General features: G+C 35.0%; 3 protein-coding genes across 3 annotated transcripts; 1 reads left to right on the forward strand and 2 right to left on the reverse strand.

Annotated features, from left to right (window-relative positions):
* The first annotated feature begins 371 nt into the window (after positions 1 to 371).
* On the forward strand, positions 372 to 2,985 carry LOC142527890 (uncharacterized). Its single transcript, XM_075632878.1, has 4 exons — positions 372 to 820; positions 1,604 to 1,738; positions 2,081 to 2,167; positions 2,610 to 2,985. Exons 1-4 carry the CDS (start codon positions 692 to 694, stop codon positions 2,769 to 2,771), a joined length of 513 nt encoding a protein of 170 aa, XP_075488993.1. The 5' UTR covers positions 372 to 691; the 3' UTR covers positions 2,772 to 2,985.
* A 3,501-nt stretch (positions 2,986 to 6,486) lies between these two features.
* On the reverse strand, positions 6,487 to 9,191 carry LOC142527830 (WUSCHEL-related homeobox 8-like). Its single transcript, XM_075632793.1, has 4 exons — positions 9,013 to 9,191; positions 8,132 to 8,905; positions 7,385 to 7,623; positions 6,487 to 6,743 (listed from the first exon to the last, which is right to left on the reverse strand). The coding sequence occupies exons 1-4, from the start codon at positions 9,149 to 9,151 to the stop codon at positions 6,738 to 6,740; spliced, it is 1,158 nt and encodes a 385-aa protein (XP_075488908.1). The 5' UTR covers positions 9,152 to 9,191; the 3' UTR covers positions 6,487 to 6,737.
* Positions 9,192 to 23,309: 14,118 nt separating this feature from the next.
* Positions 23,310 to 26,099, reverse strand: LOC142527462 (uncharacterized). The gene is made up of 7 exons (XM_075632278.1): positions 25,915 to 26,099; positions 25,731 to 25,822; positions 25,585 to 25,651; positions 24,954 to 24,984; positions 24,724 to 24,864; positions 23,896 to 23,921; positions 23,310 to 23,784 (listed from the first exon to the last, which is right to left on the reverse strand). The coding sequence occupies exons 1-7, from the start codon at positions 26,080 to 26,082 to the stop codon at positions 23,722 to 23,724; spliced, it is 588 nt and encodes a 195-aa protein (XP_075488393.1). The 5' UTR covers positions 26,083 to 26,099; the 3' UTR covers positions 23,310 to 23,721.
* Between the last annotated feature and the right edge of the window lie 41 nt (positions 26,100 to 26,140).

Raw genomic sequence — 26,140 nt, forward strand, 5'->3', positions numbered from 1 at the left:
TATTATGATATGTGGTGAGGCAAAAGTGGCTTCTGGCTTGCTCCTTTCCCTGTGGAAATCTTCTTCTTTGTGCACGTATTACAGATATATTTGATTTTGTATAAATTTTAAGGTTTACTAATTACACTTGGAGTCACTGCAGATACATGCACATACTTCAATTTTAGCTTCAAATGTAAAGAATAATTCACTATTATTAAATATTTATTTAAAATATACCATATTTTCAACACTCTTTATAACATTTCTAATTAAATACAATTCTATGAAATTTAATGAACTTTAACATCTTTTATTGGTTTCTGGGTAATGTAATCAAAATGTTGTCAAGATTTCTATTAACTATGTCATGCTTTTTGCCCAAATTTTGCTCCCTTTCCAACGACTGAATTTATCAAGGAAGAACAAAAGGCAACCCTGAAAGCGTGGTCTGAAATCGCTTCTCTTCTCTACCCTAAAAGCGACTTTAAAAGTCAAACACGGCGACTGCAAATTTTTTAAAATTTCTGACCTGTGGCTCACGCATTTGTCTTTCCCTTCAAGATTACTCGGTCATCGAGCCATTCAAAGCCTTCTTTCTTTCTCCGCAAACTTTGACAGAGATATAACGAAGAACCCGATATAACGAGTAAGTTTTATTTTTGGTATTAAATTTCTCCCATCAGCGAGATAGGAAATAGAGTGATCAGTAATGGTCCTTCCTCTGTTGAAGCTTGGAACGCTGGCACTGAAGACTCTGAGCAAACCCGTTGCCAATAGAATCAAGAAAGAGGCTGGCCTTCACCCCGAGTTCCGAAATTTCATCGTCGGTATAGCTCAGGTGATAGAATAGTTGATCGTGACTACTCTATACGAATTGGGCTTTTTTTTTTTTTTTTTAAACAAAGTGGCCCGGTTTTGTTGCATTTTAAATGCTTGTTGTGTATGCCCAGAGAGTTTATGCTAGTATTTTTTCTGGATTTCTTTGGTGCTTTTTGAATGTTGTTCTTTCTGTTGGTTTGAAGCATTTTCTAGTTAGTAAAAAGAGAATCAAATGGTTTTCCCAATCTCGACGCCACTGGCTGTCTAACATGGGGGATGAGTTTGTTTGCTTATCCTCTTTTGTCCCATATTTATCCTTACATGTAGTACAATGGTTGAATTGGTGGTTGATTTTTTGGGTTTGGGGGAGAGGATTTTCTTTTTCGGCCATGATGGCATGAAGACTTGATGAGTTCCTGTTTTCATCTCAGATTGTTTTAAAATGTTAACTGTGAACTTTCGTATTCATGTTATCATGTTTTTAATTTGATGTTTTCAGCATACTTGTTGAAATCTCAGTCTTCTCGAGGATGCAAAAATTTTAGCGTAGTTCTTGCTGTTGATTTTTTTTTCCGAGTTTTGAGTTCGTTTTCCTAAAGCTCACTGGCAATGGGCTGGTGTTTGAAAGTATGGGCTGTAACTTTGAATTTCAATAATTCATATACGAGGCCAGCAAGATTAATTGGTTAAGTGTGATTTTTTCACCTTTTTCATAGTGTTGATCTCGTACACTTAATCGGCTGGCGCGGTCTATTTTGAGAATGAAATTGCCATCATTCTTATACATTTCTTATTGAGTCAGGTCAATCATAGGATTACGACGACCATGCAGCGGCGTTTATATGGTCATGCTACTGATGTTGAAATTCGACCTTTGAATGAAGAAAATGCTGTTCAAGCTGCTGTAGATCTAATGGGGGATGTTTTTGTCTTCTCGGTAGTCTTTCTGTCTAGCTTCTCATTTTCTTTTGTACATAATTAGAAGTATAAATAATTCATGGTGACACTGAGAATCACCTACAGTCTCACTACATTTACCGATTCTTTTTGAGATGGAGGCATGACGTGCGGAACATTATTATAATGCCAGTGGTTTCCTATATATTCCCTGACAATAGCTTTATGAACTAAATTTTGCTGGTTGTTTCAAGTTGCACCAGTCTAGATCTCCTATTTGGAATCACATATGGACGCATTTAATTTCTTCATTATGATTAGTGCTATCATAACCAAATGAGTGATCTTTCCTACGCTTCTTATGATGTTTCAACATGATTAGGTAGCTGCAGCTGCTCTCTTCTTTGAGGTTCAAAGAAGCTCTCGGTCAGAAGCTAAAAAGGAGGAAATTCGCAAGCAAGAAATGGAGGTAATATTCCATGATATTCAGCTAATACTAGTTAAATATGTTTATTTAGATGCATTGGTTAACACTTAATACAGCTGCATTTTTTTTTAAAGTTTCTGTTTTGGAAACAAACCCAACTATTCGTTGGAATGTGTAGAAATTCAAACCCCTTATCTTGGCTGTATGACTACAATTGATCTGTATGTGTGAGCCAGTACGGCCAATATCTGACAGTTAGAATCAGCATGTCCTGTGTAAAACGCTGCTTGTTTACAAGGACAGTGTGTCTACTGGCGTAATTTTAATTAGTGTTGTGGAAGTTGGGCTGTTAAAGGAAGCAGCATTTCCATGCATCATAAATACAGTACGGTATGACTTATGGTCATAACTAAGTTAAGCTTTAAGGAAATTTATGTTGAATTTGTTCTAGTTCTACCCTTTTGCAAATTATCATGCTTTACAGGGTATGAGACAACGCGACGAAGAATTGCGGAAAGAAGTTGAGCTTCTGAAACAAAAACTAGCAGAGATTGAACGGTTGGCCATGAGTCGTGGAATTCCTGGTGCATTTAGTTTTCGACACATGAAAACTGAAGAAACCATGTCAATACCTGCTGCAGCATGATTTGATATGATGAAAGAACAGCTTATCCTTCTTTTTAATTTATGCCAGCCATTGTGATGGAGCGTTGCTTATTCACAAAGATCATGTAAATAAAGTCTTGCCTTTCCTTAAATTTTGGAATTTTTCTGATTGTTTTGATTTATGATGATTGAACATTAGTGCGTGAGTCATGTTTGAACTTTCTTGGCTTAATGTTCAACGAATATTAAGATGATCCTTTTTTTCTTTGAAGCTTATATTAGCCCTGCATACAATTTTGTCATTCTTCAGGAATCTTGGTAGGCGTTACGCAATCTATCCTTCTGCCCCTCAACACACGCCACAGCATTTTGCCGCTAATGAGTTGTGGTAGGGGTATAAAGGTGAATTCTGCAAACACTTTTTGCTTAATACCTTTCCAAATTCTTCAACTCTCAAGCCAAATCCTTAATTTTCACGGGCATTCTGACAAATTTGATTATTCGTCTTCCCTGCTTTCGGCCTACGTACATCAATTGGTATGATACATTCTAAACTGCCTGTTACTGGATTTGGGTTTCTCCGAGTCTTGCTGTCTGACTACCATCCCCACTCAATTCCACATTCATGAAGAACGTTTCTCTTTCACTTTCCATACATGAATGATCTTGTTGAACACATGGTGTAGCAATTTAAGCTACAGACCAAAAAAATTTCCAATGTAGATTGCTCTAGTTACAGTATAATCATTCACACAATCATGAAGCTACTCGTTAGATTTACACGGTGGCCGATCATTATGACATATAGATTACAGATGAGCAACTTTCAGCTTCCTTTTTCCTTGTAGAATCCTACATCTGTACATGATTCCACAACAAGGCATTGAAGTGTTTCCACTATACGTATAGGGTTGCACATAGTGAACTCATAAAAGAGACAAGTTTCCATTTCGAGATATTCACTGGTGTCTCGCTTGTTAGGATTGTCCAAGCTGCTGTGGTTTATGTCGACCAGAACAGCTGCCGGAGTTAGTTACAGCTGATACATCATCATCCCGCCACTAATATTTATCATCTGCCCCAACAAGATCATCTCACAAGAGCCTTCTTGTTCGCCTCATGGTATATTCGTGTCAACACTTCTGTGAAACCACTTTCAATATTTATTAAAACCTTTCTCTTGATCTATATAGAAATGAAATCAAGCTAGTGCACATCGATACATATTAGGGACACATGTTCAAAAAAGTACCTAGAATCAAACCAAGTTAACTGAGAAAATTGAAAATTTCTTTCGTATTGCTTGAGTTGCATTCGATGTTCAATAGGTTTTGGTCCGCTGTTTTTTTGTTTTCAGCCACCGTGATTAAGAAGCTTGGTCGTTGGGTTCTCGTTCCGCATCTTCAGGGACTTTGCGGATTACGTTAATTGGGCTTTAGGGTATTGGGGCCGTCGGAGACATAGTACTGTACTACCAATTTATAAAAATAAATGAGATATATATGACCGCTCAAACTATAGAGAGATTAAGAAGCTATGATAATAAGTGATAAAGCAGACTTAGGAGTATCCAGAGAACCAATTTGGTTTTATGACAACAGAAGAGCTTGCATATGATATTTATCGACTCAGAGAAATCATATCATAATGTACCTAGATTATTAATCTGGTGGGTACTTAGAAGGAAACATGTGTCTTAATGCTATATTAAGATCATTAAAGATATGTTTGAAGATTTTGAAACTAGCGTCAGGTCTGTTGGAGGGATATCACGTGAAATTCCTGTGGCAATAGAACTTCATCAAAGATTAACTTTAAACCCTTACCTCTTTGCTTTAGTTATGGATGGTTTGATGGAACATATTTGAGATGAGGTATGTACCTGTATGTTGTTTGCAGATGATATTGTCCTGATAGACGAAAATAAAGACAAAGTAAATAAAAAATTAGATAGACGGTGTGAAGTTCTTGAAAGTAAAAATTTTAGAATGTCGTTAAAAAACAAAACATTTAGTTTGTAACTTTAGTCTTGAATCAAGATGAACTGGTAGCCCGATTGAGATTGAAAGTCGAGAAGTCTGAAGTCTTATAGTGTGAAGTTTTTCACTATTTAGGATATCCAAAAGATCGAGGGCATTAGAAATAATATAGACCATATGATTAAAGCATGATGGATGAATTGAAGGATGATATCAAGAGTCTTTATGCGATAGAAGAATGTCTGCGAGATTGAAATGAAAAAATTGTAAGTCTATTTTTCGATCAGCTATGTTTTATGACTCAAAGTGTTGGACCACTAGACGACTACATATGCATAAGATGGCGATAGCTGATATGCGTATGTAAAGATGGATGCGTGGCAAAACACGCAATGATATAAATAAGAATGAAAAGATCATGAACTATTTAGGTGTAGCCCCGTAGAAGATAAGGTCATGGAGAGACATCTAACATGGTTTGGTCATGAGAAGAGAAGACCAAACACGGCCACAATCCGATATATATTAGATTGACAAGTTAGTAGAATGAGTAGTAAGAAATGTGTGCTTTTGAAAATTTGGATAAAAATGGTTAAGAAAGATGTATTAAATCTTTTTTTTAAGAAATGATACATAAGAAAATCATTTAATTTGAAGAATTGATATCCATTTTAGTCGATCTCACAATAAGTGGAAATGTGTTATGATGATATTTTTTTTGAAATAAAATATTGTTGGAAAGTCAATATAATGATTATTCGACTCTTATTAACTTCAATCTAAAGTTTGGCCCTCTGGTCTATTGCCCATCGTGTCAACTACCCTAGTGAAGATTCCGTTTGGATTCATTGGCATGTGAGATCCTAAGGCAAAATGGGTCGGAATTGAAAAACATCAATTGTGGATTAGATGCATCAACCTACCAAAAAAATTTCTTTTAGAAAAAAATTTAACAATATATTCTTAGATCTAATTTTATCATTCTTCATAAAAATTCACAATTATTTGATAAAATTACTATACAAATATCTAAAAAATTGAACATGCACTTAGCTACCAAACTAAACATTAACAAATAAGGTTAAAAAACTCTTAAAGATAAGCGAGGTTAATTGCTAAATTTAAAAAGATAAATAAAAAATGTTATTTTCCTAACGATAACGAAATTCTCATCATATTATTTCCTTCTCATATAACCTCATACTTTAATTTAACGAACATTCGTGCTTTAGTTTTGGAAATGCCAAAAATGGAACTCCACTTAGATTAACCACACATATGAATCTCACTATATTTACATACATAATACACTCCTGAGAGAGAAAAATAATTGTTTAATAATTACTAAAGATTTCATATTAAAAAATATAAATGATGTACCAACCCCATAATCCAAATGGAACTAACCCATTTCGTCGCGTTTTTCAGTAGCTTCAATCCCCTTTTTTTCCTATGGCTAGCCTACCCCAAATATATGTATATGTGTATATATATATGAACGCATACCAAAATATTATTAGAAGAATATTGTCTACAGTAACACGACCATTCATTGCACGTAATCATCCTGCAGCACTCAACAACCCCACACTCAACTTGTTGATCCGTCAAACAAAAAAGAATCGCTCGTTGCAATAGAACTGCCAAATCGGGATATTCCTGTCCTTTGAATGACAACACACTACATGTATATACGATCCTTGCAGAAATTTGCGAGGATAAATGTTTTATGTACGTTAAAAGCCTTACTCAATGTGTAGCTCTTGCAGACCATATGTGAAATCATCACAGCGAGAAAGCTAGGTTCAGTTCACATAAAAATCAAGTACCAAAAATACGCCATTACAATCACATTTTCTAGTTTCTTGATTTTAGAGTACTGAGAGATAATTAGTAGAAATACTTGATTGCTTTGGTTCAACAAACATTAAGCACAACCAACATTTACTGCCGAATCGAATAGATATACTCGAGCCACGCACCTATGCCAAAACCTTCTTCTTTTCTCCTCAGATTCTACGATTCTTCTATTTCTGTACGGAATTCCAAAAAACAAACATCAATGAGTTACGTTGTTAGCCGGCTACTAACTAAGAAGAAATTAAAGACAAAAAAACAGAGAAAAATTAACCTTGATAAAATTAGTCGAAGCTGGCCTATTTTGGGTTTTTATAATCTTAAGATCAAAATCTTATCTTGGTACATAAATTGTTTTTTTCCTACACTCTTAGTTCCTTTGCGCCAATTACACTGATATAAGATATAACCGACATGTTTGGTGCTACGTGAACACTCCAACTAAAAAACATTGACGTCTAAAACAAAATCAATGTATGGCACTAAATTTTAATTTCGACCATTTAAAGAATCAAGCACCAAAATATGTTGAATCACAAGATTATTTTTTTTGTTAATTTTCCCAGAGTAAAAAATATTTAATGGTCTAGGGAATCATTCGAGGTTTTGGGGAAAGAAATTTGATTTCTTGACATATTATCAAAGGAGTCACAAAGTCAAAATCCTTGTTGCACAAAATTAACCCACATATCTTGATAAATTTTTTCAGAAGTCAAAATTCATGAGAACAAAAAAAAATTAAATGTTCTAATTTTTTTTCTAGGTTTAATGCCCCGAACTCCAAGCCCTCGAAAAAAAATTAATGGCATAAATTTACCAAATGAACGGTCCTGTCCTCAGTCGGAGTGAAAGCGCGCAGCAGGTAGTAGAATTGGCCATGGCAGAGGGGTTGCAATGTAATCCCCCACTCATTTGTGGGAACAGGCTGCTCCGATGACTGTAGAAGCACTGCATCATCTCCAAATGCCTGTTTCACATTGAACGGTCCCGATCCCACCTCAAAGCACACATCATTGATAAACACCGTCGATTTCGTTGGGCCCATTCCTCCTGTACCTGCACCATCAAACATCAAACCACACGTCACCTCCGCGCCTGCATGCTCTAAAATTAGCGTCACAGGAACCATAAAGGGAGACAATCTGCATATGCCCATCCATGCACAGAAGTTTTAGGGGACAGTGAACATGAATGTAGGAAACAGTTCAAGCTTTCCTAGTTTCTTTCCAAAAACGACATAAATGTCACAACATAGCGTATCAGATGCTGGAACGTTAGACTACACAGTGAACGTTACCAGTCATGTCGGTGAATGACTTTGCTTGCGCCTGATGCGGTAATTATAATATGTAGTCTGAATTATAAAAAAGAATGATTACTTTCATCCAAGGAACCTGCTCTTCGGATATGGCTTTTAATTACCAAAAATATGAAATGTTCTATTGTAAATTTAGAAATTCATTTACGAGGGAAAATGCGTAACTGAAACCCTACTGTCCTGCATTTGTTTGCGCAAGAATAAAACTGTACAATATACCATGAAAATGACCTTTAGGTTACATACCTTGAAGATGGTGATCGGTGGGGGATGGGACAGCGAGAGATGGCGTAAATATGGCGTTACCACTGTTATTTGAAGCAGTAGCTACTGTGTCACAAAGATGTTGCTGCAGTTTGATCTTTTCGTCTTCAGCCTCCTTTAGAGAATCATTTTTCATCAGCATGAGTTCGCTAAGAAGGAAACTAGTTCCATTCCCAATACCACGATGATCAGTAAAGCTGGATACGTCAGAAAAGCAAAACCCTTGTGCTAATGAGGCGGCAAAAGCAGCTGATGGCCCTCCCGTGTTTTGATGCACTGGAAAAAGGAATGGTTCGGCCAAGAACTCGTTCGGTGTTGGGAGAAAACTTTGGTTCACAGAAGCAGTTGGAGAATTTATCAAATCAATCATTGTGCTAGAACCAATATAAAATGCTTTTTCTGCCGAATTATTTTGAGAAAATTTATCAGAAGAGGACGATGAAGAGGCCGTCGGAATTGTAGTTGTAACTTTATTGGACATGCGCGGAGTGGGGGCTTGTTGCTTCTTAGATTTGCTTATACTTTGTTGCTGACGTTGCTTGTGCTTGCTTCTTGATTTTCTGTTCTGAAACCAGTAAAAAACATTTGCATCTCCAACTTGGCCATACTCTTGCAATTGAACCCTAATCTTTCTTATCTCATCTCTGGGAGGATTCACCATCCCCGAATTGAATATTGCTTCGAGTATGCGGATTTGCTCGGGTCTGGGGTTCCATCTTGGTTTTGGCTCTGGGGTTCTCTCTTCATATCCAGGAACTGATAAATTTGATCAAAACACAGAAATTATTCAATAAATACACATAAAATAAATTTTTTGACAAATCAAATTAGTCTGTGCCACAAACACAGGTATAGATGCATACCTGGTGAGTAAGGGCTTCTTGGATAAGCAGCTGACATGAAAGAGGAGGAGTTCAAGTCATGCGGCCGCCATTGGTAATGTGTAGTGTTGCAGGGCTTGGATTTGAACATTCTAGGCCAGTGTTTGTTTGACGAAGCCATTACTGGGAAAATGATGCTACAAAAGTTGCAGAAACCTTGAAAAGCCGCTAGCCAACCCGTAGAGAAGAACGAATCACAAGTAATCTTGTTGATTTTGCTAGTGTTAATTTCAGTGACGGAATGAAACCGTGGAAAAGCAACACCACCTCTTTATAATAGCCCTTTTCACGTCAGCACCTACTCCCGTTTACGAAATAAAATACACGTTTACATGTATACTTGTGGTAAATTAGAGGGCTCTTCATATATAATTAAGAGCAAAGATTAAAAAAAAAAAAAGAAAGCAAAACCCACAACACGAATCGCCTGCCAATTCGGTAACATAAATGGAAAGAGAATTAAATATAAAGTGAAGAGTGATAGTACAGCCCCATACCCTTCCTTACATTCACGCATTACATATAAATTATTAGTTCTTTTTAACTTTTATGTCATTACAACCCAATTTCCGCACACTATATATTAGAATCTTGATTAGACTTGTGGACAGAAAGAGCCCAACATACACGAGGGGGAATGGTGCAGAACTGAACTGCACATATATACACACAGTTGTACGTGCACATACACACACAGATGACTTTTTGTTTAGCAGGTGTGGATGTGCATTAATGGTGGAGGAGAAGTGGGATGAGATTACAGATATTATAGTAATATTATTGCTGTAATTCAGAAGAGGTAGTTGCAAGAATTTAATATGAGAGTATTTTGAAAGTCAAGAAGGCGCATAGGGTTTTGGGAAGTACATGGTGTTTGGCAAAGCTTTGTTTTCGTCAACAATTCATAATCATTTTCCTTTTCTCTTTTGCACTCTTGAATAACAAATGGGTTTAATTTCATTTCAGGTGAAAAAGGACAATTATTGCTATATGATGATCTTGGATAGAGGAAAAAGTTCTTTATCTTGTTAATTATATGAAGATTACGAGGGGCGATGTTAAAAATATATAATTAATCAAAATATCAAATATACGTAATGATAATTATAATTATAATTATAATTATAATTATTAGAGTCAGCTAAAGAATATTAAATACTTGATTTTTTTATTGTTCGAGAAAGAGAAATTATTAAAGGGATAATGTTCACCGTACCAATATGATGGCATGATGTCATAAGTCTATTCAATTTTAGAAGAAGTGAAAGGGAAATACATTCTACACGAGAAAGGATCATGTTGTACAAATTTTTACAACACAAATATCTAATATAAAAATTCTATTTATTAATTTTTTATGATAAATTTAATTTAGACTTTAATAATTAATTATTATAAATACCGATTTACGATATATTTATTGTACTTTTAATATTATCCATACGAAAAAACAATCTATAAAAAATGATAAAATTGTGACAATAGTTTGCAAAGTAATTTCACAACGTATAAAATTATAAGAACATGATTATCATACTTACATATGATTAAAGTATATATAATTTTTATATATGTTAGCACAAACTCAAAATGTTTAATATGAAATGTATATAATATATATTAATATCGTTAGATCATGAGTTCAATAAAGGACCCAAATTGCATTTTAAAAAATAATCTCCAATATAATTAAGAATTTAAATAATTTCTGTCTCGATCCTGATAAATCATTTTGTACATTTAATGGAACTTTTTGACTCCATTGAAAGATCATTAATTGAGATGGAAAGTTTGAAAGGCGTTACAATTTTGGCTGGAACGAGAAGGCCGCATAATATGTGTATTTGTTTACAATTCCCCGTGCAACGGACGGTCACTAAAGAATAATTGTTTGGTCTATGTGATGTCCGGCTGATTGCGACAACGAAGTATGCAAATCCAAATTTCAAATTATTTCAGAAATATTACAAGGGTACGATATCGTTTTTGGTCCATTAATTTGTTCGAGAAATACAGTTTCAATTTTTTTTTTCTTTTGGGTGATATATAACATTCTTTATTAGTGGTTTGAATGTTTGACATGAGATATTTGTAACCAGGGACTGAACCAGGATCCATAAATACTTGAGGCTAGCTCCATCTTATGTTAAAAAGTAATAGGTTCAGTTAAAATCGAACCGAATTTTCTAAAATTACATTAACCGACTTTTTTCGACAAACCGAACGGGGTGAACTTTACTATGAAACCTGACAAACTAAATCGAAAAAATCGATTATTTTCGTCATTAACACAATTAACATAAATTTTAATTTTTTTAAATAATCACGTTTTAAATAAAAAAAATGCAATGTAAAAATTAGATTAAATAAATTTAAATTTTGTATAGTACTATTGTCTAATAAATTTTATTAGAAATTGTAATATTTATATCTTTATAAGCTTTATTAGAAAATTTAATAATATTAATTTTATTTATAAAATTTTAGTTTGTTAGGTTAACTAAATTTTATATTAAAAACTGAAATCGAATCGAACTAACCTATATTTTAAAAAATTTAAATCGAACTTTCGAATAAACCGAATGTAGGACCAAACGTTTGTCGTTTTACCAAGAGCTATAGCTGGTGATAATGGTGCAACTCAAGTATTTTAAATCGCACAACAGTCCAAGTGTCGTGGTTCGATTGCTCTACCTAGTAAGGACAATTATTGCACCTCAACACCGAACCGAATTTTCAAATTAATTCATTTCGGTATGTTATTTTGGTTAAAACCAATATTTTGTTCACTTATTTACTGTAATTGATGTTTGCCCGTTATTTGTTGATATATGCTCTTTTGGTTTAAAAATAACTTGACATTTTTTATTTTCTTCATTCTCTGATTTACTTAACTAGAAAAATTCAATATTCCCAAAATTTTACAACAATGAATTATTTTTCGAATTTCATACTTATTCAATTTTCGATTATTATAAATAGAAAAATCACAAAACAAGCTCAATAATAATTACACATCAATAATCATCAAACATTTTAACCAACTGATTATTATTCCAAAAATCTTCAATAATAGATTTTTTAGGGTAAAAAAGTCAAACTCCAAAATTCACATACATTATAAGACAATATTATTGCAACTCGAATAATCACAACTAAATATTCAATATAATTTTACAGAAGTTGAATTTTTATCTCAAAGTTGCATAATTTCAGAACATACGACAAGAAATCAACCAATACACCGTAATAAATTATGATTTGTAGGAGTTTTTTATTTTTAATATCTAAACATGAGAATAAAAAAAAAACTGATAAAAAATTTGTTCTATTTTTAATATGGGTTGAAAAAATTAAAATTTAAAAATACAATTTTTTTTAAAAAAATAGCCAAGGGTGACATTGCGATATTTTGAGAGGCCGATAGACAATTTTCACACACATTTAAATATTCAGCTCGTCATGCACCTTATCCCAGCTTATAACTTTTTTATCAACTTGATTTCATTATAGTTTTTTTCAAGGTCGTCTCTTTCCATATGTCGACTCTTAACGAAAACATCAATATTAAGTTATAAATTTAAGAAAAATATGATCTCAAAAGACTTGTCTGTTAGGTAATATAACATTCCTAAATTTATAGAACACTTTTTGTCAGTTCTATTATTTGATATGAAACATTAGTAAAACAATATTTTCTGATTTCACATCACCATTTTGATCGAGCACACTTATATATCGACATATCTCTCCTTTTTCAATTTAACTTGAGTCTCGTTTTCGTAACAACACTAGTAATTCAATACATCACACGTATAAATGTTTTGCATGAATAAATATCATTGATTCATATAATAACTGAGTACCAATCAAACCTGATCCAACGTATGTTAAACTGCAGTTGGATTCAATAAGGTGGGATCTTCAAGAAAAAAGTTGATTTGCACTTTTGCTGATATTTATTGAATAATTTCTTATATATATAATAACTTCGTCACATTTCCTCATTCATGGCCTTTGCTTCCCCATTTTCTTCCAATTTGTCTGCAGCAAAAATGGAGGAAGGGCATATTTAGATAAAGTTGAAATAATGTTAAAAAAATAAAATTATTACTCACATCTGATATATGTAGCACATAGCGACAAAAAGAAAATTAAAAAAAGGAAAAGGAATAGTGGTTTTTAAAGAAATAATATTAAAGACGATCAAGTTTGGGAAGAAAAAACCTCAAGGACAAGTGTCGAGGACCAAGATTTCACGTGGAGCAATTATGCACATGAGAACAATGAATGTCGCTATTTTAAACAAGCGATTTACTGAAAGAGGTATGTGTGTTTTGCGTAAAATGCGCCAACAGTCTCCACTAAATGCAAACATGCAGCGGATGAATGCACAACAGGTCTGACTTCATGCACAAATTAATTTGCTGCACATGAGAACCACGATATATTTTGAATAAAAACCAATATAAATATATCATTTTACTACGTAAATTTCTAATATTAAGGCCCGGATGCTTGGGAATGCTTGATTTAGTGATTAAGAGAGTGTTTGGTTCAATTTTTTCCTTCGGCCTGTGAACTAAATTGTTTCGTGTACATGATCGTGGAAGTCAGACTCCATCCAGAGGGAAATCTTGCAAAGCTCGAAATCTTTGAATATTTATTACATATAACAGGACATATATAAGAGTTTCCAACATAAAATTCATAGTTTCAAATCTTCTTTTACATTGGATGCCTAATAAGTCTAATTTTCGTGGCTCTACTTAATTTTTATGTAGGTAAATATTTCCAGATTGTACCGTGTGGATGCATATCATATTCGCTCTTATCTTCTCGATACTATAAATTCATCAACAATTCATTCCAATTAATCCTTAAAACATGAAGTAGAAGTGAAAGGATTCATGATCCGCGAAACACGGATACATCCTTTATAAATAGATCTTTGCTGTTGCTGTACCATTTTTCCTTGGGAATTGATACTTCTTGCATCACATATTTTACCATTGATTCTTGTCATTGTTGTGAGTAATATGTATGCAATAAGTTATAACATATATATAAAATCGTTACTTTAATATATATATATATATATATATATATGTATTGAATGATTATTTCTATAAGAGATATTTATGATATTAATTATTTGGCAAGTATTGTTTATTTATACTTTCTAATTGGCACACATACTTATATTTTTTAAAATTACCTGTATAATAAAATGTAAACCTAAATAATGAATAATGTATTTAGCTCAAAACAAATGCCTAAGATAATAATGACATCGTAGATGAGATTTGGAAAAAGATTATATGAGATTTTTTTTAAAAAATAATAAATTTAATCAATTTACCACTACAGATTTGAAATTTTGCTACAACGTAACTCAGAGCAATAACAAAATTTTTGTTTCTGTCTGAATAATCACATACTACTTAAAAACTATGAATTTTTTAGCTTGAATCTTTAGATAGCGAGTTATTTAATATTAATAGATTTGAAAACTATGCAATATATTACTTGAGAATAATTAACCTTAAACATGCACTAATTAATTCCGTTGTCATCTTTCTGATGATGATGTTAATTAATCAGGCTCAGGCTATTTTGATAACTAATTAATTTTTCACTCATTTTCACACTTAACATAACATATATGAAATATGACGGCTATGAGATTCTGTTTGGTGCGGTTGAAAAAATGATTGTCAAATACCATAAAAGTAATTAGACTACTCATATCTATCAAATTTTTTTAATCATTCATATTACATGTCCATTTGGTGGATGTCGTGTATTTGTCAAAAGTAATTGTGACCTGAAAATCAAATGATCTAATATGCTGTTGGCTGTTATCTTATTGATCCATGGAGGAAGTCCAAGCCCACGCTGGATATTATTGTCCAGTATTTGTTGAGTTTTGTCTCAGATATTTGATTTTATATTGATGGTCTGCAGCCAAACAGCTTAAAGTGGAGGTAGCTGAAGAAACAGGTTACATGCAAAGGGTTGATCTTCTGATTAATGCAAATCTAAATTATTCAAATGAAGTCTTGCATTCTTGAGTAAGATAAGTGCTGCACGTTAAATTCTTGTGTCCTGAATTATCTTTCGTTGTTTAACTCGATTCACTGTTTCTGCTTTGTTATTCATGTGCATTGATTGAACGATTGATACTCATTAATCTCTGGATTATAATTTGGATTGATACTGATTTCGGAATCTGCATTTTCTTGGAGGAATTGGGGTTCAAATTTCAACAGTATTCAGGTTGGGCAAGGTCTTATTACTTATTCAGTGATTCAGTCCTATCTGAATTCTAATTATCTAATTCTTACTGAATTTCTATTGTATTCGTATGGGAAGATTAAGAGCTCAGGAAGGACACCTAGAGACTTGTTTGATGTGGTTTTAAAGATATTTGTGGAAATATATATTGATCAACGATGTAAAAATGACTTGTGTTCTTCCCAATTAGAAATAATAATTGCAGAAAAAATCCTGGTTTTGATCTTGATAATTGGTCGTGAATTAAATTTAATATAGTTTGTTCAATGAATGGAGAATAACGAAAACGGTGGTCGAGGCCAACGAGCATTCGCTGCATGCAAACTACAGAGAAAATGTTGCGGACCAGACCGTGTTTTCCGGCAGTATTTTCTGGCACAGAGAGGGAATTTTCGTCGACTCAAAGAACATTCGGCATTACAAACTTGAGAAGGATATTGAATTAAGCCCGTACACAGGAGGAGAAAGATCAAATAGCAGAATTTATGTATTGGGACGCTAAAGCTTGGGCCAATGATCCTTTACAGTACCGTCCCTATGGACAATTCAAGAGACTGGAACAATTGAGCAATGGGAACATACAACAAGAACCACGCTCCACAGGTGATGGCGCCGAAAAACAACAGGCAGCACGAACCACCGGTGGCGGAAAGCAATGGAACTCCCACCATGGAGAATTTGGGTTCATATGCCGATGGTTATAGCACTTCAATGCAACCAAGCCCAGAAACAGAGGGTAAATTACTGCCTAATTCTTATGTGCATGCGATGGGTGGATTGGCCTGTCAAATAAGGGTGTTTGACACTGATTCTTTGGGAGATTGGCACAATTACATTATAACAGCGATCAAGCAATGTCATTTATTGACGACTTTAAGGGATTTAGAGCAAAACAGTGTCATCCAAGTGGCGAAAGGAATGGAGAATGGGGTGGGAGGGCAGGCTCAAGGATATTCTGCTTCTTTTTATACTTAACCAAAAAGTAGTACTAATTTCAATGTCAACATTAGCAAGTGTTAGAGGCAGCAGTCTTAGGATTGATATTCTTTATACATCGGGCATGATAATTTCCTAATTAAACTAAACTAACTAGCTACCCACGTAAGTGAGAATTTAACCAAGACCTCACGGGTCCTGGGACCTCACCCTTATCACTAGATCAAAAGATCCTTGATGGGATCATGCGTCCACTCAGTTTCTCAAGACCCTTGATGTCTGCGTGTACCATGTTCCCCTCTGCTGCCATTAAACTTGTAACATTCACATCAATTCATAATAATACTAATTTGTTTTCAGTTAAAGATGATGATATTTCAAGCATATTGTCCTAATAATTCCAATTTTTAGATTTTATGATATTACCAACTTTTGCATTGACTGCAGACCAATTTAGAGCAGGAAACTAGTTATATCGAACTGAGGATACCACACAATCATCATTTTCATCGTTCATGCATGCCTTCTTTTTTTGGATGGTGGCAAATAACCAAAATTACCATCCTGGCCGGATATCATGATTTTCCATCTGTAATTGCACTTTGCATTACTTCATAGATAATTTTTTTTGGTATAAGCAATTAGGGAAATAGAAAAGGGAAGAAATAGATGCGCAACGTGAATTTCATTTCTTCTGTACTGTGCATTTACAAGTGAGGAGAGATATATACAATTCTGTTGTAACTGATTGATTCCTCTAGATTATTCTTAAGACAATGGGCTAGCCATATATCCTATGGGCTTAAGACAATGGGCTCTATGAATTTGTTTCTTGGGCTTCATGAGTTACTTTAATTGGCCCTCTCAAGCTTAGCAGGGGATGAGGAACCACGCTAAGCTTGAACCGAAGTCGATGAAACATCATTGTAGACAATGGTTTAGTAAGTACGTCTGCAAGTTGATCAGTCGAAGGAACATGACGTACTGACAGCAGACGTAAGGAACATGACGTACTGACAGTTGTTTGGCCAAAACTTTCTCACGAACGAAGTGAAGATCAAGCTCCAGGTGTTTAGTTCTTGCATGTAAAACTGGATTAGCAGTGAGTGCAATGGTGCTGAGATTGTCACACCATAGAATAGGTGGATTCGAGACAGCAATGTGCAGTTCAGAGAGAAGGGACTGAATCCACAACAGCTCGGATGTGGCATTAGCAACACTTCTGTATTCCGCTTTAGTGCTAGACCTGGATACAATAGGTTGCTTCTTGGAGCTCCAAGAAATAGGGGAGGACCCAAAGAACCAGCAAAAACCAGACGTGGAGCGACGATCATCAGGGTCACTACCCCAATCGGCATCACAGAAACCAAGAAGGTTAAATGCACAACTATGATGTAGACGAATACCAAAACCAAGAGTGCCACTTAAGTAACGCAAAATACGCTTGACCGCCTTCCAATGAGAATATGTGGGAGCATGCATAAACTGACAGACTTTGTTGACACTAAATGCAATGTCAGGTCTGGTAATGGTTAGATATTGAAGAGCTCCTAATGTACTCCGATAAAGTGTACTGTCAGGGAATGGATCCCCATCTTTACAAGATAAACGAAGGCCTGAAGTCATCGGAGTTGGCAAGGCTTTGGCATTGTTCATCTTGGTTCGAAGAAGCAGATCTTGCACATACTTGGTTTGAGTAAGAACCATTGATTTATCCAATGAACGACAAACTTCAATGCCTAAAAAATAATTCACATCTCCCAAATCTTTAAGGGAAAACTGATTGTTTAAGGCTGAAATGAGTTATCGAACCCGAGTATTATCACTTCTTGTAATTAAAATGTCATCAACATATACTAAAACATAAATGACAAAATCAGCATGAGTTTGAATAAATAAGGAGGCATCAGCTTTGGATTCAACAAAGCCCATAAGCTTGAGAGTATGACAGAGCCGTGCAAACCAAGCTCTCGGGGCTTGCTTGAGACCATATATGGCTTTATTCAGTTTGCACACAAGAGAATTGTTGTTGTTTGGAGCTTCAAAACCCGGGGGTTGACGCATATACACAAGCTCAGTAAGTCTACCATTGAGAAAAGCATTATTGACATCAATTTGTTGAATTCTCCAATCCTTAGCAACGGCCACAGAAAGAACAAGTCGAATGGTTGTGGGCTTCACAACTGGGCTGAATGTTTCTGTATAATCAAGCCCCGGAGTCTGAGAATAGCCCTTAGCAACAAGACGGGCTTTGTGTCTAGCGATGGAACCATCAGGATTAGTTTTTAGTTTGAAAACCCATTTACAGCCAATGATGGGCATTTTAGAGTTTGCTTCAACAAGTGTCCATGTATGGTTTTGCATCAAGGCTTGATATTCAGCTTCCATAGCTTTGCACCATTCAGGATGTGTGCTTGCTTCCTGGAAAGAAGATGGTTCCTATATATTAGAATGCAAAGATAGATTAACCTTGGGCTTAAAAATCCCGTCTTTGGAGCGAGTAACCATTGGATGAAGATTCAATATGGGAGACACAGGAGCTGTGAGAGTAGCTGAAGGAGATGGGGAGAGTATATAACTTGATGTAGGGACTGACTGAGATTGAAGAGAAGTAGAAGATGATACAGTAGGTGTATCATTCGATTGTGGAGGACAAGGAGTAGATGAGGCGATGACAGGTTGAGGCATGGAATGTGAAGGAAAAACAGATGGAGATGGAGGAACTTTTGGCAAGTAAAGAGAAGATTGAGGTGTGACTGTTGAACTAGACTCAACATGGCCCTTGGAGAAGGGAAAACTTTGTTCATGAAATGAGTTCAAGTGGTTCGGAGAATTGTGTATGAGAAGATTGAAACGGGAGTTTGTGACTTTTGCCAAGTTCACAAGCTTCGCATAAATGCATATGTTCATTTTTTGGAAAATGAAAATTACAATTTGATAGAATTTGCTTAACAGTAGAAAGAGGAGGATGGCCTAATCTATAGTGCCACTGATCTAGAACACTTGAAGAGGCCTTGATTGAATGCTGAAGTGAGGAATGAGGACTGGAGCACTTGGCAGAAAGTGTAGAGTGAAGACATGTAGGTTGGGATCCAGCAGGAGAATGAGGTGGCCCAAGGTTGAATTTGTATAAGCCTTCATGTAAAATTCCTCGGAGAAGAACAACTCGCATGGCTAGATCCTTCACAAGACAATAAGAAGGATAAAACTCAAACATGACATTATTATCACGAGTAAATTGGCGAACGCTTAAAAGATTTTTTGTTATGTGAGGAACATGAAGTAGGTTTTTCAAACGGAAAGGTCGATAAAAGGAAGATGAACCAAATGTAGATTCACCAATATGCGAGATAAACAGACCTGTACCATTGCCTATATGAACCTTACCACCGCCAGTGTACTCAGAACCAAGTGTGAGATTGCCAAGATCGTTCGTAACATGGTGAGAAGCTCCAGAGTCTGGAAACCATCACTCATCTCCTGCAGATTCAGAGGTGGTAGTTGCAATAGCTGCTGATGGATAAGGAGGCTGAGGAGATCGATATTGACCTTGTTGTGGTGATCGAAGAGGACCCGATGAAGGGAATCGAGCGGAGCTTGGAGGTTTAACAGTATACTCGGCATCAAATCTGTAATAGCATATTCCAGCCACATGACCTGTGATTCCACAAATTTGACAAACAGGTCGGCCATTGTTGTTGTTCCAAAAACGCTTGCCTCCCCGAGTATTCCTGCCACGACCACGGCCTCGAGGAAAGGAGCTTCGTAGCGAAGAGGAATCAGGAAATGAGCTTCGTGATGAAAAAGAATCATCAGTCCTCTTTGTAGACACTGCCGAAGACGTCAACCCTAAGTTCATTACCTGGAGTATGAAATTTTCTAACCCCAACCCACGAATTCCAGCAAGAACCTGGAGATTTCACAAAAGAAAATTCTCGTCATTAAGCTTAACCGAGTTAATATGTTTAGCTGGATTCACGAGTAAGAAACTTGTATTGGCTGATGGATTAACAGAGGTGTGAGTTGTAAACCCACTCCCGGAGATGGCGTCAGCCATGGATGAAGGCTCTGATACCAAATTAGGAAAATAGAAAAGGGAAGAAAGAGATGCGTAACGTGAATTTCATTTCTTCTGTACTGTGCATTTACAAGTGAGAAGAGATATATACAATTCTATTGTAACTGATTGATTCCTCTAGATTATTCTTAAGACAATGGGCTGACCATATATCCTATGAGCTTAAGACAATGGGCTCTATGAATTTGTTTCTTGGGCTTCATGAGTTACTTTAACTTAAACCGATTATTCAATGGTATGAACAAAGTTTACCGATATTATTCTTGACCTTCGTAGCCTTGTCGTGTTGTTCATGCATCCATACTTTTTACTGGTATATGACCCATTGAAAATTAATTATTCTTGGTTCCGTCGATTCTTACACCTACTCATAAGTTGTAATAATTTTATGGAGATATATGCAGAATTTTAAAATAAATTATTTCTAATCAGAATAATTACAATAACTTCAAGGATTATTTTTGTTATTAGCATTAACCTTTCTTGGATCTATCTCCTAAACCAAAACATAAATATCATACATGTTGCAACGGGACATATGTGGCAAAATTGAGGAGATAAATGTTTTTTTTTTTTAAATACGGATTTTATATTAGGTTGTGTTAAGTATTTGTTTGGCAATATGTTTTGTTTTAAACTATAGTTAGAATAAAATAAATTATTGTATCCTATAGGACTTTACCTTAAATATGCATCCAATAATTCATATTCATCATCACATATATAATATGGGGATCGTATATAAGAATTATTGAATATGCATTCAGAATAATACACTACGGCTATGTTAAATTCAACCATATAATTTATCCTTATGCGTGTAAATTTCATTTATAATTACCACGGATAATACGTTACCAGCTACAATATCTTAAATTAAATAAAAAAGAAATTTCTACTCACAGATCTAATGCGTAGAATTTTGTTCCCTTTTACAGGAAGCAACTAAGTAGCAGTCAATTAAAATAGTATTTATTATGAAGATTAAGTGTACACATGTATGTATACATAAAATGTTAATATATATTAAATTTAATGTAAAATAATTTTTTGTGCATAATATAGTTGTTTAGACTAATTTTTCATCAACTTTTGCGTGTGAGTTTTATTTTATTATATTATATTTTCACATAAAAATAAAGATATTGTACGAGAAGGGATCCAGAACCCGATGTATTCATATATATTCAATTTTAATATAAATTATATTATACGTACATCAAATTTAAAATTTATTTCCATCAAATATTGTGCTTAGTTTTTGTTTTATTTTCTCATGAAACTAAAAATATTATACAAAAGGACCTTTTTTCTTCTTGGGAAAAAAGATATTTTGGAAAATATTAAAAAAAAAATTTTGTGTGTACACACAGATGGCGTGAAAAAATATTTTATATATATATATATATATATATATATAATTCCAATTGTGTTGCCAAATTGTATATTTGCATCAGTTCAAACTTCAAAGTGTTGTAACACGTGAAATCGGGGGCCTTCATTTTTCTTCCAACACACGTTTGAAAATAGGCTACAGCTGTCACGGAGACTTGGTATTTGGTTTGCGACCCTCCACCCGGCAGAGCCACATGCATATATACTCGTGTTTTAATCTGGATGGTCCAATTTTTTTTAAAAAAACTTTATATATAAATTGTGTATAATTTTGGAATAATATGATATTAGTCTGGATATATCAATTTAAAATATTAAAAAAATTTAGAGTTTAAAATTCTAGTACGGAATCCAAAAATCACTAACCATATTTCATGCTCCCCTCCAGAAATCACGTGTTACGTCACAGAGTGCATCATGCTTCCCTCTACATATTCTGAACGAGTACAAAACTCGATAAACTGGATTGCCTTTATTAAGTTATAAAAAATTCGAAGATGTAATCCTGATTTTTATTATTGTATTTTCACTAACGAGTGAGAAGAATGCGTGCTAGTGCATAAACAGTGAAGTGAGAAGATGCACATGCAATGACAGTCAATTTGAATTGTAATATCTAAGGAAGAAGATCCAAAAGCACACCCATCACCTACCCTGCAAGTCCCCACTGCTTTATATCTTCATTTATCCAATGTCTTTTTCCCACGAAACAAAAGTCCATGAACCACCCAATTCAGAAAATAGCCTCTAATAACCCGAGTAATAAAAATTATCTGTCATTATTCGTTCCCACAGTGTGAAAAATGCTGCCTCTTATTGAAAACGATTCACAAGAAACAGTATTACTCGAAGTTCTGAATGAAGCCAACACCCTTAGACCCTCTGCTCTGCACCAAAGACACACTATTGTCACGTGCCAGTCACTCCGCCCACCCCATGCAATTATAAAGAAGCATTACATAGGAGTGAGGCGACGGCCCTGGGGAAATTCGCAGCAGAGATTCGGAAATCAACGCGGCAAGGTGCGAGGATATGGCTTGGAACATTTGAAACAGCAGAACAAGATGCGTTGGCTTATGATAAAGCAGCTTTCAGAATGCAAGGTCCCAAGGCAATGCTTAATTTCCCTGCTAAAATGATGGCTGCTTCGACGATTCAAAGACAGAATTCTTGTACAGTCAAATCAGAAGCAGGCCCTGTGGTGTGATGCAAATAGTGGGTTCGAGTGAATTTCAACAAGAACTTGAAATAGAAGATACCAAATTCTTAGAATACAATTGGCCAATAAGATCAGTTACTGGGATGGAAGTTCTTGATCTTGGATGTGTTGAGTTTGAGTAAATGGTTGCTTTGGTTCAAATTTGTGCGTCGTGATGTTTCTCTCCATGCTGGTGTCAACAGTGATGTAGTTGTGTGTCCGTAAATAAGTGTTAATAAAATAAATAAATGTACGAGCATTATATAAATTTACGTCAAGAACAGCGTAGATCAAGTTTTTCATATTTTAACAAATAAACAAGCTACGTATTGTTTTTGAAGAAATGAAAAAGAAAATCCGAAATGAAAACAGATATCCCTCGGACTCCAATATTATCAATTCAAGCATGTATCTGTCTCTCTCTATTACACCCTAATCCATTTGTGATCAATTGCTCAACGATAGAGAGTATGGTAGTATTTACAACGTTTTGACTGCACAATTTGGATTCCTGAAATTATTTAAAAAATATATAAAATAAGTCGGCTTTCCCATTCAAAAGCAGACATTGTAGACATCAATTATGATATTCGAATACACGGTATATCTCAAATCCGATTTCAGGTGGCTCTTCCACCGTCTGGTCTCCCTTTCCTCCCTAGGAACGGCTTATCGAGGGCGAAGTCCCTTCCCTACTCCACCCCCTTGAACAGGCTTCTTTCGCTCTATACCCCCTCCAGCTAAAGCAAACCCAAGTTACACTGATGTCTAGTGTGCACTCAGCCACTCACTTGGATGATTGTGCCGAGTCCAGCTGCATCGTCACCGGGCCATCATTGACTAAATTCACCTTCATTTATGTGAAAACAAAGCAAAAGAGGACACGTGGATCCATCAACTATCATAAAAATTATGTGATAAGGAAAAAAATAGTTCAAAATCCCAAGTGAAGGCTTCTTACCTTCATCATTGCTCCAAATACACCATCTGCACAGAACGAAGTTATTATTTTTCATTTTAACTTGCCCCCAAAATATTCTCTAGACCTTAAATGTAAATTCCAAAGTTTTATTGACTACTACTTAATATAACTAAGGATTAGAAAAGAACATTCAATGAAGTAATAACTTGATAAAGCTCAATACCCAGCATCAAATCAAACATTAGTATAAAGCTCCTTGAAAACAACGAGTCAGACAATACATTGGATTCAAAAACAAAGAGGGATGTGCCAAAAATCAACTAGTTACAAAATTATTGAACATAACATATATGAAATTAAGATCAGTGCCGATTTAATTACAGACACAGTGCAGTGGTAGAGAGATTTGTGTTGCCAATCCCCAAGTAATTTGGAACTAAAGTTTGTCAACGAACATGAGAATGGTCCAGAGTTCCTATATAATAACTTCCAATTGGGTTTATTGAACAACATTGATAAAATTAAGACCAGTGACGATTTAATTACAACCACAGTGCTGTGGATAGAGAGATTTGTGCTGCCAACCCAAGTAATTTGGAACTTAAGTTTGAAGTGAATGGTTCAGAGTACGTATATAATAACTTCCATATGGTTAATGGATACGTATAAATTGAAAACTAAATTCAAATCTGTATCCTTAAACATCTACAGATCTTCAAGTAATCAAGGGATAAATGAAATTAACCGAAAACTAAAGAGGCATACTAGCCCACAGAAGATTTATATTTGACTCAACCAATGTAAAGAAATGTGGACTGTGAGGACCATGACACAATCACAAACCAAAACCAATGAAAAGGAGAACACCTTTAACCGCATCCATCTTATAAGCTTTCTGAAACTTCTCAACCAATGAAGCATAAAATGGTTTTGCTGCCTCAGGAGGCATTGCCACGTGAAAATCAGGTTTGTTGCCTTTTAATACCCCAAACAGAGTAAACTGACTCACTGCAGCAAATAAACACTTTCTAATAGCTAACAAAACATAGCCCATTAGTTGAACACCAAAACTGACAACGTAAAGACCGAGGACTTACCCAGCAGAACTTCATAATTTCTTTGCACAACCTGTCAAGAATAAAAAATCGCAAAAAATTAGCAACTACAATAATCTTAGAAGCACTAATGTTTTTCATTCTCCCTGATGTTATTAGGAGAAAATAATAACAGCTAGCTTATGTACACTGCCATTTGGCATAATGAAGGAATGAATCCGGTAACCTTAAAACTGAAGGATGAAATAACATCATTACTTGTTTCATTTTTGTTTATTAAGAGTTAGAAAAGAACAATAAAGAAAAATATAATTACCAATTTCCTCATCACAAGTTCAGGGAAAAGAGAAGTTTTAGACTGTTGTCATCAAAGAAAACTTTGAAGGATCCACTTGTGCATTTGAAATCCTCAATTCGTGATCCTTAATTTTAAAAAGTTATACATTTTACTGAAAAAAAGAAAAGAGAAGACTTTGTAAAACATAATGTTGAATCTTCAGTAATTTTCGATTGATTAAACATCTACTCGTCCAGAAAACGAAAAAAATTGAAGAATTTATAGCGCATAAAAAACTCCTTAATTCAAACATAAACCAGCATCCGTTGTGGAAGTAAACTAGTAAAGTTTCTGGAGCACAAAAAACATAAAAAAAATACTTGATAAAGGAATTACATTTTGGTCCCAACTTTTGCCAGTCTTTTCACTTGGAAACAATCTCATATTCAGCACTTTGCGACATCTGCCAATCAACGAAAGAACCACAATCAAGTCCACTGCAATCAAAGTACATACAAATCACCATTTTAATTAATACACACATGTATTCGGCGTCGGATTCAACATCGGTCTCATGAAGCCCAACAAGGACCAGAAGACCTGGACCAATTGCCGATACCGTGCGCCCCTCTACCTGCAAAACCATTATCTTAAAGCCGGAAGTAATGGAGGTAAAGCGAATACAACTGCAGTGAAATGTACGCAATTAATGTATTTTCCGTAGACCTCAACACTGGCAGAGGTAACACGCTGAACCACGGCCCGCATTGATTTGATCTTTCGCTTTCGAGCTCCCGGGCTGACGCGATTGGGGCGATTACGGCGTGCAGTAGCGGCGTAGAGTTTGGTGCTTTGTAAAAATATATCGCGGCCGATATTATTCGAGGAAAACATTGTGGATTATTTATGGAAACTGGGCATCCTGGTTAGATGTCAAGGCAAGAAAAAGTTG

The sequence above is a fragment of the Primulina tabacum genome, chromosome 15 (assembly GCF_025594145.1).
Source record: "Primulina tabacum isolate GXHZ01 chromosome 15, ASM2559414v2, whole genome shotgun sequence".
NCBI classification, from domain to species: domain Eukaryota; kingdom Viridiplantae; phylum Streptophyta; class Magnoliopsida; order Lamiales; family Gesneriaceae; genus Primulina; species Primulina tabacum.

Coding starts and splice junctions, on each gene's coding strand:
- LOC142527462 (XM_075632278.1), bottom strand. CDS start 26,082: ATGTTTTCCTCGAATAATATCGGCCGCGATATATTTTTACAAAGCACC. Junction 25,652..25,730: donor GAATCCGACGCCGAATACAT/GTGTGTATTAAT, acceptor GTTGATTGGCAG/ATGTCGCAAAGTGCTGAATA. Junction 24,985..25,584: donor GCAAAAGTTGGGACCAAAAT/GTAATTCCTTTA, acceptor TATTCTTGACAG/GTTGTGCAAAGAAATTATGA.
- LOC142527830 (XM_075632793.1), bottom strand. CDS start 9,151: ATGGCTTCGTCAAACAAACACTGGCCTAGAATGTTCAAATCCAAGCCC. Junction 8,906..9,012: donor AAGAAGCCCTTACTCACCAG/GTATGCATCTAT, acceptor CAAATTTATCAG/TTCCTGGATATGAAGAGAGA. Junction 7,624..8,131: donor CACCGATCACCATCTTCAAG/GTATGTAACCTA, acceptor TTGATGGTGCAG/GTACAGGAGGAATGGGCCCA.
- LOC142527890 (XM_075632878.1), top strand. CDS start 692: ATGGTCCTTCCTCTGTTGAAGCTTGGAACGCTGGCACTGAAGACTCTG. Junction 1,739..2,080: donor GGGATGTTTTTGTCTTCTCG/GTAGTCTTTCTG, acceptor CAACATGATTAG/GTAGCTGCAGCTGCTCTCTT. Junction 2,168..2,609: donor TTCGCAAGCAAGAAATGGAG/GTAATATTCCAT, acceptor CATGCTTTACAG/GGTATGAGACAACGCGACGA.